At 40.9% G+C, this 14,179-nt stretch overlaps 1 protein-coding gene across 5 annotated transcripts in view; it reads right to left on the bottom strand.

The window, feature by feature from the left end:
• Positions 1 to 2,138: 2,138 nt before the first annotated feature.
• The window catches only part of NEO1 (neogenin 1), a 135,081-nt gene continuing 123,040 nt past the window's right edge, over positions 2,139 to 14,179 (bottom strand). For 2 of the 5 annotated variants that reach the window (XM_044279835.1, XM_044279838.1), the window contains exons 16-28: positions 12,496 to 12,591; positions 11,939 to 12,162; positions 11,652 to 11,790; positions 11,461 to 11,568; positions 11,108 to 11,302; positions 8,658 to 8,726; positions 8,425 to 8,569; positions 8,067 to 8,305; positions 7,843 to 7,935; positions 7,267 to 7,368; positions 5,016 to 5,273; positions 4,132 to 4,262; positions 2,139 to 3,176 (exon numbers count right to left, since the gene is read on the bottom strand). In XM_044279835.1, coding sequence (XP_044135770.1) covers positions 3,093 to 3,176; positions 4,132 to 4,262; positions 5,016 to 5,273; positions 7,267 to 7,368; positions 7,843 to 7,935; positions 8,067 to 8,305; positions 8,425 to 8,569; positions 8,658 to 8,726; positions 11,108 to 11,302; positions 11,461 to 11,568; positions 11,652 to 11,790; positions 11,939 to 12,162; positions 12,496 to 12,591 — 1,883 coding nt within the window. In that variant the 3' untranslated portion in view covers positions 2,139 to 3,092. The remainder of the gene's footprint in view (positions 3,177 to 4,131; positions 4,263 to 5,015; positions 5,274 to 7,266; positions 7,369 to 7,842; positions 7,936 to 8,066; positions 8,306 to 8,424; positions 8,570 to 8,657; positions 8,727 to 11,107; positions 11,303 to 11,460; positions 11,569 to 11,651; positions 11,791 to 11,938; positions 12,163 to 12,495; positions 12,592 to 14,179) is intronic. The other 3 variants (XM_044279837.1, XM_044279839.1, XM_044279836.1) reach the window with 2 other exon arrangements.

The following is a 14,179-nucleotide window of genomic DNA, read 5'->3' as shown; positions in this document are numbered from 1 at the left end:
CGCGGTAGTGAAGACTGTCCCCTAGACCTTCTATTGAGGCCGTCTTCAGTACCGCACTCAGCAGGGAGGAAAGACAGCACTTGGCTGAACGCTTCAGATCAATATAGTGAAAAACAAGGTGCTCAGATCTGGGATCCCCACTAAATTTCACTACACAGCAAGGCCACTTCAGAATTCCCAACTAACGGCAGATCACAGGATGCACTGCCAGGATGCCGCCAGACCGCTGAGGACCAAGATTAATAAAGATGCAAACTCTGCTCTCAAGCATTACATTTCAATAGCAATTCTGCACAAAGCGATAAGCGTCGGCATCAATAACTGTAGGCAGATCGGATGCAATTAATTAAATCTAATAAATCATCAAGTTTTTGGCTAATCTACATGTGATTTGGAGAAATTTGTCACGTTTTGGGGCTTTTCAGTACTGAATTGGTTGCAATTAGTGGCTACATTTTTCTAGGCAATCAGACTAATTAAATTGTGAGCAAATAATAAAAAATAATACATTAACAGATCCAAGAACAAGGGTTTGGTCCTGATTGAATAAGAACCTGATCCCTCAGCACTGAGGCAGTCACAGCAATCAACACCGGCTGAATGGAGAGAACCGCATGCACCTATCAGCCTTGTAGTCAGTTTATTTTGCGTTCTCCTCCATGAAATAGTCAAATCCAAATGGATAATCCTGCCCCAAGGCCAGGCGGATGCACCATAGTAAGGTGAGGGCTAGAGATGTCAGAGTACACAGCCTCCTCACATGGGATTCAAAGCCACTCATTGCTGGACACAGTACAAGTTTGTTGGGAGGACACGGGGCTGCTCTTTGTGGGGGGGGGGGGAGGTTGCAGGTGGTCAGAGATGATATTTTTTTTTTGGGGGGGGGGGGGGGTAGATTGGGGCTGCAGGCCAGGTATAAGAGGTACAGGGGCATGGCTACATGGCTGCGCTCTAGTTAGGAGACTCATAGTGAATAACAAGGCACTCAGATCTGGGACCCACACTAAATTTCACTACACAGCAAGGCCACTTACCCAGTCAGCGACGATCGTGCGCCTCCTTACTCACTTTTCAGAGCTGAGTGCCATAAGCTCCGGCAGCCCGCTCAAACTGACCAATAACAAACAGATTCTTACTGAAAGGAGCTTTGTTATTGGTTGTTTCAAGCACACGTCGCTCACTGCACTGATGAATGGCAGGAAAATGTCTAAGGCGTATTGGCACGCCTTAGACTTTTTCCAGGGAGTAAAATGGGCTGAATAGGCGTCTATGACGCTGGTACAGGCGTTATTGCAACCTATGGTCTCAGGACACCCTTTTATTTCAGAAACTAAAAGGGAAAATTAAATATCTGAATACCACAGCAAGTAATCGGTGAGGAGGCTATATCCAGAACATGTCCGCCATATTGTATCAAAGGCAAATTTTTCCAAAGGGAAGGGGCTCATGTAGCATATGAAAGGATACCAGAATTTTCCCAGAAATCCATTGCCACAAGCCTATTTGCAATATCTCTTGTGGTTGTGCTTACTGTTTTTTGTGAGGAGTCACAAGAACTAGAGAGCGCCTTGCTGGTTTACAATCCGACCAGCAAACGGGACTTTGGACTGCTTCCGCGATCCTATGCCCACTCTCCAGGAGCAGTAACCGGGAGAAGAATATGCATCAAGTGAAGAGAAGAAATCTGGCGCAGTCAACAGGATTTCATATAGGTAATATATATTTCATACATATATGAAATCCTGTTGACAGCGCCGGACAAGTGATCTAGTTGTTCTGTTAACTTGATGCATAGTTCTCAAACATGTCTGGAACACCCTCCCTGCCGAGTGCCTATGTGCCAGTATACCTAGAAGAACTGCTGCTGTTTTGAAGGCAAATATTGATTTGATTTATATTTATTTTTTGTGCATTCACTTTACGTTAAAAACTATTGACTTTTTTTTAAGGCATTCTTACTTTGAAGCATTTTTTATGCCCCTGCTTAAAACTTTTGTACTGTGTGTCATATCTTATCCAATTACCATTCTAATCATATCGATCTAATTACCTGCATCAGTTTAGTGCCTAGTTTGATAAGAGGTCAGTGAACCAGCTAGGTTTGCCTTTGCAGTACCATGAAAGACATTGATAATGAATTTGATTGAATAAAAAAGTGTATTGAAATCCAATACCAAATAATAATCATGATGTTATTAAAAAAAAGTCACAATAAAAAGATACATTCTAAACACTACAGAGAAAGCAATAAAAAAAATAATGCATTTTCTGTACAGAAAAGACTGGGTGTAGTGGAGGATAGGACAATATACAGAAGAATGTGTAGGGATGGTCGATTTCATATACAACACAAGGAAGTCACACAAGATGGAAAATAGTTTGATATGTGAAAGTGCTGAAACCAGCTTTGTTAAAACAAGGCTCCTTTTTGCCTGTTCTTGTAGCCACTAATAAAATGTAGGACAGAGGGCTTCTCCGTGCTAGCAAATGAGGAAACCATTCTGTCTTTTCAGCTCACATGTACTGCACGGACCTCCCATCTATCGGCAGCAGTCCAATACAGTAACCACATTGGGTCTCAAGCCTCAGAAATGGACGGAGATGTGGAAAAAACATCTAGCCAAAATTTAGGAATGGTGGGGTAGTAACACTGTTTGAAGTCTCACAGAGGCTGGAGGGGGGAGTTGCTGCCAACTGATGTGCTTTGCAGCCTAGGAACACTGCACAAAAACCAACCGTCCTTTTTCATTCCTGCTGGCCACAAGGTAGGGCGTAACACTGAGCCACAGCAACAGGTTGATGACCCATCAGCGGTAAAAAGAACCAAAGCAATGGCAATACACAATATTCCTCCATGGATTACATAAAATTTCTCTTGTTTCATATAAACCCCCCAAAAATCTTATAAATCAGAGGAAATAAGGTACAGAATATCAGGCCTCAGCCCTTGGTGGTTGCCACGGCAGAAACAGTCTGGGATCCCCACTTGTTTTTTGTCTGTACATTTCCATGTGGCATAAAAGCCCATGATGGGCTGAACTGCCTCTGTCTATACAGTGTCAAGTTTGCCTCTGTGGTGGAGATATGTTCATTCATGCTGTGGTTATGGCGTTCAGATCCTTCATCAGGCCTTCAAGGTGAGCCATCTCCTTGCTTAACTCGTCTGGTTCATAGCTCTAAAAAAAATATTAAAAAAATGTTTTACAAAAAAAAACAAAAAAAAAACAAAACAAACATGGACAGTTGTAGGGATCAAAGTGATACTAAAATCAGCAACTGAAATACAGGGTGTCCCACAAAAAAGTAGCCCATCTCCAGTATAGTATGACAAGAAAAATATTTTTATTTTATTTTTAATTACCAACAAGTCACAAAAGATACTGAAAGTGGTCCCCTTTCACGTCTATGCATCTTTTGGAACATAGGATTACATTGGCTGATGATGCTTGTGATGCTGCAGATAGCGTTTGTGATGTTTTCCTTGATGTGGATTGTTAGCGTACATCTTCTGCTTTAAATTTCCCCACAGATGAAAAATCGCATGTGGATAAGTCTGAGGAACGTGGTGGCCATAACCCCTTGCTCACAGTTTGCTCCTCCGTAAACAGCTTATGAACCCGTGCCAGTAATTTCCATGAAGTGTGGCACGTTTTCCCATCTTGTTGGAAAAAGCAAGACATTTTTTCTTGTGCAGCATCACTGCTGAAGAGCTGCAAACCGTATCAGCCAACATTATGCAACATGCCCAAAGATGCACAGAAGTGAATGGGGACCACTTTCAGCATCTCTTGTGACTTGTGGGTTATTAAAATATAAAATTATAAAATTTACTTGCTTGTTCATCTTGTCATAGTATCGCTGGAGGCGGGCTATTTTTTCGTGGACCACCCTGTATTTTTGTAACTTTTTCTACTGTCACTGTCAATTTGATTTTCTCTACAGCATTTCTAAAAACCTAGTGTTGATGAATAAGTATCTTGTAGCATGATGTGACTTTTCAGAAAATCAGGTGCAGATTTTCAAGCTGATGTAGTAACCAATCTAAATTTCATAAGACAAACAGCAACATGACCTACATGTAACTAACAATAGATTTTTAATAAAGATTGGAGAGGGGGAGAATATACATACACATTCTGAGCCCTCAAGCATCCTGCTGGTCTCTAGTGGTTCAGGGGCACTGGGGACAGTAACTGGAAGCGGAGGACGTACCCTTCCCAGGGTCCCAAGAGATGCAGTTTTCACAGAGAGTGCAGAGGGAGCTGCAGATACAAAAAAAATACAAAAAATAAATAAAAACCCAAAAACATTAAATAGTTTAAAATGATAAATATTGCTAACATTTAAAGCAATCAGATGACAGAAAAAATGTTAAAAAATAAAATATCCCAGCATTTTCTCCCTTCACTATTGGTCCTATTTTGTCTCAAATTACAGTGAAAACTGAGAAATCTATAAATGCATCCTCTGTGTCCCAGGACATTAGCCATGCCCACCCTTCTCCTCCTCAATGCCCTGTGACAAGCAGTAAGGCAAGTGGCAGAAGGAGCCTCCCTGCAGTAAAACTATTGTTAATCTCTGCCTTCTTTACCAAAAATGAAGCAGATCAGCAGGAGATTAACCACCTTTTTCACTGCAGGATTTCCACAAGATTGTTTGTGCCAGGATCAAGTAGAAAGACTGACAAAATATTGAAGGCTTAGGGTTCATTCACACATCTGTATGTGTTTTGCAGATCCACAAAACACGGACACCGGCAATGTGCGTTCAGCATTTTGCGGACCGCACATCGCCGGCACGCTCATAGAAAATGCCTTTTCTTGTCTGCAATTGCGGACAAGAATAGGACATGTTCTATTTTTTTCACAGACCGGATGTGCGGATACAGAAGTGCAGATACAGAAGTGCGGATCCGGACAACACATTCCGGCCCCATTGAAAATGAATGGGACCGCACCAGTTCCGCAAAATTGCAGACGTGTGAATGGACAGTTATAGTGTTCCTTTAAGTTTACCTTGTTGTGCCAACAGGGGTGAGCTAGGCAGAGGTTCATAGGCTGAGCCAGGGGCTGGAACTGGAACAGCTGGCACCGCAAAGCTCTTCAAAGGATGAGATGGCCTAATATGTGCAGTAGGAATACTGGAACTGGCATCCTCATCCAAAGAACCAGGCAGAAAACTTCCTCCTGGAGGATCTGGGTCTTCAGGACCAGTCTGTGAAGAGGACGATGCAGCTACTACTGTATCACAGCTGGGAGTATGACGGACTGACTCTATAGAGTAAACGAAAAATATGATGGTTACTCTACTGATATGAAAAATGTGTATCTCAGTAATCTTAAAAATGTTATGAGTATACGGTGTATTTATTAATTACATAACATATATAACATTGATCAGGGAAATGTATACAACCCAACAGGAAACAAAGTAATATTCAGCAATAAGAAAGTAATGTCAGACAGCGACTAAATCTGTCCTGAAGGGGTATTTCCATCACAGAAAGTAATGGCATATGACTAGCATATGGGATTCCAGATGGGCACAGCTGGTGGCTAGGAGCAGTGTTTTGCAAGGGAATCAAAATCATTGCATATCCTATCGGTTCTAAGGTATAATAACTACATACATAAACCCCTTACTGACTGAACATATCTGTACAAATTATGCGATTTTATGGTAATAGTAGCAAATAAATAATTCAGAGGATTTAAGTCTGCTGTGTTCATGAGGGGTGCACTCCCTTACCCCTCTCAGAAGTTACTTATGGCTGCTCACTACTGCCTGTATTGTTGGTTAGCTGCCATCATTCAAAAAGCACATTTGTTTGCGCCTTTGGACTACTAAAGCAACGGATCCTTCCCTATAATATGCTGCTCTTAGAAAGGTCAGCATAGAATGTGCTATAAAAAGTCTTCAGTTGTGTCACCAGTAACTTCATCAAGATCTCCCTCCAGGAAATCCTTAACGTGACCTGTTGGAGGTTCTTCAGACTGGTGTTCTCTATAACTGGGCTTCTCATGATTTCATGCCTGTATTATATACCATAGCGCAAAATTAGTTTGTGACAGAATACAAGCTACTGATCAATCTTGTAATTTTTGGAGGCTAGAAAGCAGCCCATAGTAGTTTTGCAGAATGGGGTTTCTGGACATGCTCTGTCTAAAGGGCCCTTAACACAGAATCCGACAAATAATCGCTAAAGAGTGTTCATGGGAATGCTCGTTAGCGATTATCTGATGAACGAGTGAAACGATAGTTCATTGGTAATTGGATTATTTGTGTAGGCATCTAAAATAGTCTTTTGCCGGCAGCAGATTGTGCTGTGTAAACAGCCTCTGTTGCCAGCAAACAAGTCTGCATAGGGGTTGAGCGATGGCATTAGCGATCGCTATTCCTCATACTGTGGAGGAGATCGCTGCATGTAAATGCAGCGGTCTCCTTCACTGATGAGCAGGCGCTTGCCGGGAAGAAACACTTTGTTCCCAAAAACTATCTGCTGAATTGGCCAGTGTAAAGGTACCTTAAAAGATAAATACATGTCCAAACACAATCCTAGGTAGTTTTACTATTTTCACAAAAGCGTTAAATGGTTAACTGGCTTCCAGTGAAACTGGCCCTAGTATCTGTATGTCTGAGATAGGGAAAGAGAATGATACACTCGTTTACAATCTGTGGACAAAGCTGCAGAATATACTACCACTAAATAAGCAAATCAATATACAATTCTTTATGGGATTTCTTTATACTTCAACATATCAGCCCATGAAAAAAAAGTTGTACCCTCAAGTCGCATGTGTGGAATCTCAAGAGCCACGAAAGGAATGCGTAAAGTGGTTTTCTGAGATATTTTTTATTAATGACCTATCCTCAAGGTAGATCATCAGCTTGTTGAAGAGAAGGTTGTGCGCCATCCCAGCGCTGCCTTCCCTTCATTGTTTACATGCTCGCCGTTGATGTCGCAGCAGTGAGCAGGTGCAACAACAAGAAGCGTCCCATTCACGTCAATGGGACGGCTCTGTAGTATACACTTGTATAAGAAGCAGACTCTTCTTTTAATTACACCTGCTCACCGCTGGGATGTTGACAGCGAGCAAGTAAACAATAAAGGGAAGGCTACGCTGGCATGACTCAGCCTTCTCCCCAAACAGCTTATCAGCACCCTGCCGACCTTATATTGATGAACTATCCTGAGGATAGGTCAACAAAAATATCTCGGAAAACTTCTTTAACCAAATTCAATCCAATAATATTTTTTTGTCTCACCTGCAGCCTGAGGAGCACCACCCAGCACGTGCAGCATAAACCCAGGTACAGAACGGAAATGAGAATTATCGATGGAATGGATGGGATGGGCACTGACAACCGCTGCAACAGAGACAGAATGGTGAATGCTTGCACAATGGAGTGCTGTAGTGCGATGGCAACATGGTGAAATAGAGGGTGTTGGTTAGAAGGCAGTAATAAAGGTCACACTGTAGTATGGGATCAAGGGAATAGGTGGGAAACAAATAATAGTAATAAGAAACTGTGGATGCATGTATGGAGAATGCATGGAAGGATTTGCAACTGGCACATTGTAACAGTTAGTGGAAATGGGAGAAATAAACAACCACATCCAACACCAGATACACATTTAATCGCACACCTAACTATGAATCTGAGCTTCTTTCACTGCTTACCAACATTTCCCAATTCTAGAACTGAAAATTATCACAATGGATGTTATTCCAGATGTTAGAAAGTTTCAGTTTGCAAGCATGAACTCAACAGCTGACTGATGCATACAGCGGATTCATTGCTTCCTGCAATGTAAAGTGGAGACCCTTTCCAAGTACTCACGTTGCGGAGGTTGCGAGTCAAATGGCATCATTATTTTAGGTCTCATCCCTCGACGTCCAGCAAGTGAGGATACAGAATCCTCAGATTCCAGGCCTAGAAAAAGATGCATCCAAATGTTTCATCATCATTCCAAATTTTATGTTTAATTGGTATATATCTGGAATATATAGTAGCTGACAAAGTGTCACCCTTGCTAACATAATGTACACTATTTTTCTCATCACCTCGGTAGGAATTGCTGTGCTGGTGGATGCTGCCTTCTGTGGTGCTGTCTCCAGGGGTCAGATCCTGTGGTGATCGAGGAAGGGTGCTGTCTGTTAGCATTGGGTTGGTCTCTGGGGATTTATCCACTGGTTTTAGCTCCAGTCTTTCATGATGAATCCAAAGGTCGGGGGGCTTTACATCCTTAGAATTACCCTTGTATTTATGGGATCCATTCACTGATTTACATGCAGCACGTTTCCTTTTAATTAAAATCAATACAGACAGAACAGTTAATACACTTCAACTAATAAAAAATACATAATCTACATTTCTGAGATGAAAACCATGATTCGTAAGGCAGATAATAAGAAAACTCACTTTTTATGATGGGAGCTGGAGCGACGAGAGCAGATAGCTGCAATGACCACAGCCACCAAAACTGTTATAACTCCAAGAGACACAATGATCGTGAGAAGCATGTTCTGATCTAGGGAGGTGGGACTCCCATGAGGACTATTACTGCCTAAAGAAGTTAGAAAAAAACCAATTTGACTATTTTAGCATTTATTTATGGCCTAATTGAGCTAAAAGAATACCAAAGAGACCAATACCTCCAGGTGGAGGACCACCATTTGCTCCTGAATCTGGAGAGCGGCTTCCTTTTCCAGTTACACCTGATGCTGAAAGAAAGATCTCTATAAGATAAAGGCGTAAAAAGGGATATCTCAAGGCAGACACTGACTGAATACATATACAGTGGATATAAAAAGTCTACACACCCCTGTTAAAATGTCAGGTTTCTGTGATGTAAAAAAAAACGAGACAAAAATCATTTCAGAACTTTTTCCACCTTTAATGTGACCTATAAACTGTACCACTCATTTGAAAAACAAACTGAAATCTTTTTTTTGTTTTCTTCCCTCCACCTAAAATAATGTGGTTGCTTATAACTGGGGATGTAGGGGTGATCAGAATTAAGCAATCACATTCAAAATCATGTTAAATAGGAGTCCGCATACACCTGCCATCATTTAAAGTGCCTCTGATTAACCCCAAATAAAAAGTTTAGCTGCTTGGTCTTTCCTGAAATTTTCTTAGTCGCATCCCACAGCAAAAGCCATGGTCCACAGAGAGGTTCCAAAGCATCAGAGGGATCTCATTGTTAAAAGGTATCAGTCAGGCGAAGGGTACAAAAGAATTTCCAAGGCACATCGAACACAGTGAAGACAGTCATAATCAAGTGGAGAAAATATGGCACAACAGTCACATTCCCAAGAACTGGACGTCCCTCAAAAATTGATGAAAAGACGAGAAGAAAACTGGTCTGGGAGGTTACCAAGATGCCTACAGCAACATTAAAGGAGCTGCAGGAATATCTGGCAAATACTGGCTGTGTGGTACATGTGACAACCATCTCCCGTATTCTTCATATGTCTGGGCTTGGTTTCTTCATATGTTCAACCTTGGTTTCATCAGACCATAACACCTTTTCCCACATGCTTTTGGGAGACTTCAGATTTGTTTTTGCAAAATGTAGCCTGGCTTAGATGTTTTTCTTACGAAGAAAAACATCTAAGCCAGGCTACATTTTGCAAAAACAAATCTGAAGTCTCCCAAAAGCATGTGGGAAAAGGTGTTATGGTCTGATGAAACCAAGGTTGAACTTTTTGGCCATAATTCCAAAAGATATGTTTGGCCCAAAAACAACACTGCACATCACCAAAAGAACATCATACCCACAGTGAAGCATGGTGGTGGCAGCATCGTGCTTTGGGGCTGTTTTTCTTCAGCTGGAACTGGGGCCTTAGTTAAGCTAGAGGGAATTATGAACAGTTCCAAATACCAGTCAATATTGGCACAAGACCTTCAGGCTTCTGCTAGAAAGCTGAACATGAAGAGGAACTTCATCTTTTAGCATGACAACGACCCAAAGCATATATCCAAAACAAAGGAATGGCTTCACCAGAAGATTAAAGTTTAGGAATGGCCCAGCCAGAGCCCAGACCTGAATCAGATTGAAAATCTGTGGGGTGATCTGAAGAGGGCTGTGCACATGGAGATGCCCTCGCAAATCTGACAGATTTGGAGTGTTTTTGCAAGAAGAGTGGGTAAATCTTGCCAAGTCAAAATGTGCAATGCTGATAGACTCGTACCCAAAAAGACTGATTGCTGTAATACAATCAAAAGGTGCTTGAACAAAGTATTAGTTTAAGTGCACACTTATGCAACCATATTTTATTTTTATATTTTTTCTTCCCTCTACCTAAAAGATTTCAGTTGAGTGGTACAGTTTATAGGTCACATTAAAGGTGGGAAAAGTTCTGAAATGATTTATCTTGTCTAATTTTGACATTTTAACAGGGGTGTGTAGACTTTTTATATCCACTGTATATTGCAAGGGTATGAAAAGCTGGGTGTGATGGATCCAACTGCAATGATGTCCAGCAATCACAAGAACTTGACAGCTGCATTATAAACCACTTAAGATGCTCTATAAATACAGCTTTGCTATTATATCATGTCTCACCCTAAAACACAAATCTTAAATCTCATAAGTCAAATAAGTTGTAAAGAAGTGATTCTTCACAAATATTACATATAAAAATATTTATATTGTTTCTTCAAACAACAAGCACCCTTATAAAACGGAGATGCAGAAATATGTCCCGTTGCCCATGTCATGACTTACTAACAAGTTTTTACCTTGATTGTTAGGTATGTAGGGTGTTGATTCTGCCATGGGGAGGCGTTAATAAAAACAAGTTGGAATCGTCAGTAAAAGTTAAAAAGACATTTCAGATGATTACCATAAATAATTTGAAAATGTCTAAAATATCTGGTAAGCAGTGAATTTAATATTAAACTGCAGAGACTATATAACAGCTATCTAACCAGCTGGATCTGGCCGGCCATGGCATCTCAAATGCTGTAGATTGATCTCACTAGCCACAAACCTGGTTACACTCATTAGTGTAGTTAACATATCCCTGGTACTTCAGGCCTTGCACAGCTTTATTCAACTGTCTGATAATTCGCAGATCATAAACTTGGTCCTGCTCACCTTTTGGAGTGCGAAATGGAACAGCTTCTGACATGGGTCCCATTCCTTTTGAGTTTCGAGCCTGGATCTTGAAATAGTAAGGAGTGTCCAATGTCAACTCTTGTATTTGGTGTGTCAAACGGTTTCCAACAACTGGCTCTATAACCCAGTCATGAAGCTCTGCTTGAACATCTGTGCTATAATATATTATATAACCTGCAGAGAGCAAAGCATAATTCAAGGTGCTGGACTGCATGAATGTTCTTTATAAAAAAGTGTAATGAATTCTGAACACTCTGAAGCATAGTTTTCTTCCAAAGGACAAATCATAGGACAGGAGTTATTCAACCCCTGCCAAGAAAATGACTCCTCACCGGTAATTTTGCCATTGGCTTCAGATGGGGGCTGCCAGTTCACAATTATGGTACGTGGTTTTCCTTCTTTGCTTACCACAGTCACGTCCTTAGGAGGTGAGGATGGCACTGGAAGAAAAGTGGCAGACAAAGATGACACTGTGCTCAAGACTAGATATATTCATAAGAAATCCAGAAGACTGATGACAAACCTGACTCAAAGGTAGTTCCATGAGCAGTCATGCTCCATGTACTTGACCGTCGGCCTTTAGTTACCATAACTGAAAATTCATACAATGTATTTGGCTTCAAACCAGTGACTAGGTAACTTAGCGTGGTGCTGTTGGCCATCTAAGAAGCAACAGGATAAACATTTTCAGGAAAACGTCACATTGTACAATACTTTAGTTATATTTCGGATGAAATCTTTTTCGCACATCTCCTACCAAGCTGAAAAAAATATTCCTGAACAATTCACTTTAACATCCTAAATGCTCACCTTGTACTTTGTATTAGCAGGAATATTAGTTTTCCACCTTGCTGTGTAGTATCTGGCATCTGTGATCTTCTGGTTCTTAGGAAGGGAGTTGTCAGCCCAGGTAAGGCGCACTGTATCACTGGTGAGGATAGCAGCTTGGACCCCCACAGGGGGCATCATGGGAGTAGGCTCTGGAACTGGGGTGTATGAGGCATGAACAACATAAACGTCAACCTCAGAAGTGTCTAGGTCATAGAAACATTGCAAAAACAAATTTGGCAGGAGTGTAACAAAAATAAAACGAGAATGAGGAAATAAATAGTTAATGAGATACATAAATAGATGCAAATGCAGGGAATTGAAATGGGCAAATAAAAAATAAATAAAAATGTTGTGAAATGTATAAAAAACAAAAATATATAAAAACAAAAAGGTAAAGGGATAAAATAAAAATGCAGGAACAGAGAAAGGAGAGAAAGAGAAGATATTGTTAGTGTTAGAAACAAATAAGCTCATTATTAACATGAATTAGTGTTAATATTACTTCCACCAAGGACAAATTATAAACTGCGGATTACCTGTATGCTGGCGGGTAATGGCACTTTCATATAAAGGTATACCTTCTCCCACATTATTAAAGGCTTTTAGGGAGATGACATAATGTGAGCTGGGCTCTGCAATGAAAATATATAAGTTTGTCAGTTTATTTATAAAAATCAAACCAGTACAAGTGTCCAGAAAGTCCATTGCTGTAGATCTTCACATTTTAGGAAATAAAATTGTGCAGATGTAAACACATATTGCGCACTTCCGCAAAAAAGAAATTTTGTGCTTCGTGTGACTGCTGTCCAATATGAACTGTAAACAAATCACAGTGGAATTTATAGGGTTACGAAAAGTTTCAATATAGACATCACAGAGAAAAATGACTTTTCATATAAAACATAACTTTTACTGTTGTTAGTTAAAATAATACCCCTTCTTAGTATATATATTAGGCTACGTCAAATAATTAAACAAGGCCTTACTTGGACATATCAGGATAATGTAGTCCGATGTATAGAAAAATTTGCGGCAACTTACAGTTAGATGACTGTGGACCTGGCCAAACGGTAGAAAGAGAGGTGGTGGATAAGGGGAGGGAACAATATCCCTAATACAACCCTCAATGTACCCCTGCCTACAGGCGGAGCACCCGCCCCGAAAGGGGCGACCCCACCTCTCGGTGGCTAAACCCTCACTGTCGCCTATTGATACCCTGCCTAAACGGATCAATGATGTTCGTCCCTTCTTTGGCAATATGTCCCGACGCGTTTCCCCAGACGTAGTCAAGGCTGGTTCATCAGGGGACTCAGGATAGTTGGTAAATTCTTGCAGGTTTCAATAGATAGATGCCCAACTGATAATAGTGGGAAAAGCTCTGATAGTTGCATAGCAGACCTCCAGGAGGTCTGCTATGCAACTATCAGAGCTTTTCCCACTATTATCAGTTGGGCATCTATCTATTGAAACCTGCAAGAATTTACCAACTATCCTGAGTCCCCTGATGAACCAGCCTTGACTACGTCTGGGGAAACGCGTCGGGACATATTGCCAAAGAAGGGACGAACATCATTGATCCGTTTAGGCAGGGTATCAATAGGCGACAGTGAGGGTTTAGCCACCGAGAGGTGGGGTCGCCCCTTTCGGGGCGGGTGCTCCGCCTGTAGGCAGGGGTACATTGAGGGTTGTATTAGGGATATTGTTCCCTCCCCTTATCCACCACCTCTCTTTCTACCGTTTGGCCAGGTCCACAGTCATCTAACTGTAAGTTGCCGCAAATTTTTCTATACATCGGACTACATTATCCTGATATGTCCAAGTAAGGCCTTGTTTAATTATTTGACGTAGCCTAATATATATACTAAGAAGGGGTATTATTTTAACTAACAACAGTAAAAGTTATGTTTTATATGAAAAGTCATTTTTCTCTGTGATGTCAATATGAACTGTAGCCAATATTTCCCAGACATTAGTATAACATAGAAAATAGGGCTCGAGATATTTGAGTCAGTAGAAAAATGACTAACTCTGGAGAAGCTGACTACATTTTCATGGGCTATTATATAAATAGTCCATTCTAGTACCATGTTTGTTCTGTAGCACACCATGTCCTTGGAACATATAAATTTACCAACTGAACGGCAGTTTAACTGTTCATTTTGCATCACACCCGTGTGTGTGTGTGTCTCATATGTCTCTCTCTCTCGTGTGTGTGTGTGT

The sequence above is a fragment of the Bufo gargarizans genome, chromosome 2 (genome assembly GCF_014858855.1).
Source record: "Bufo gargarizans isolate SCDJY-AF-19 chromosome 2, ASM1485885v1, whole genome shotgun sequence".
NCBI lineage: Eukaryota > Metazoa > Chordata > Amphibia > Anura > Bufonidae > Bufo > Bufo gargarizans.
This window is presented reverse-complemented; position numbering and strand designations above follow the sequence as displayed.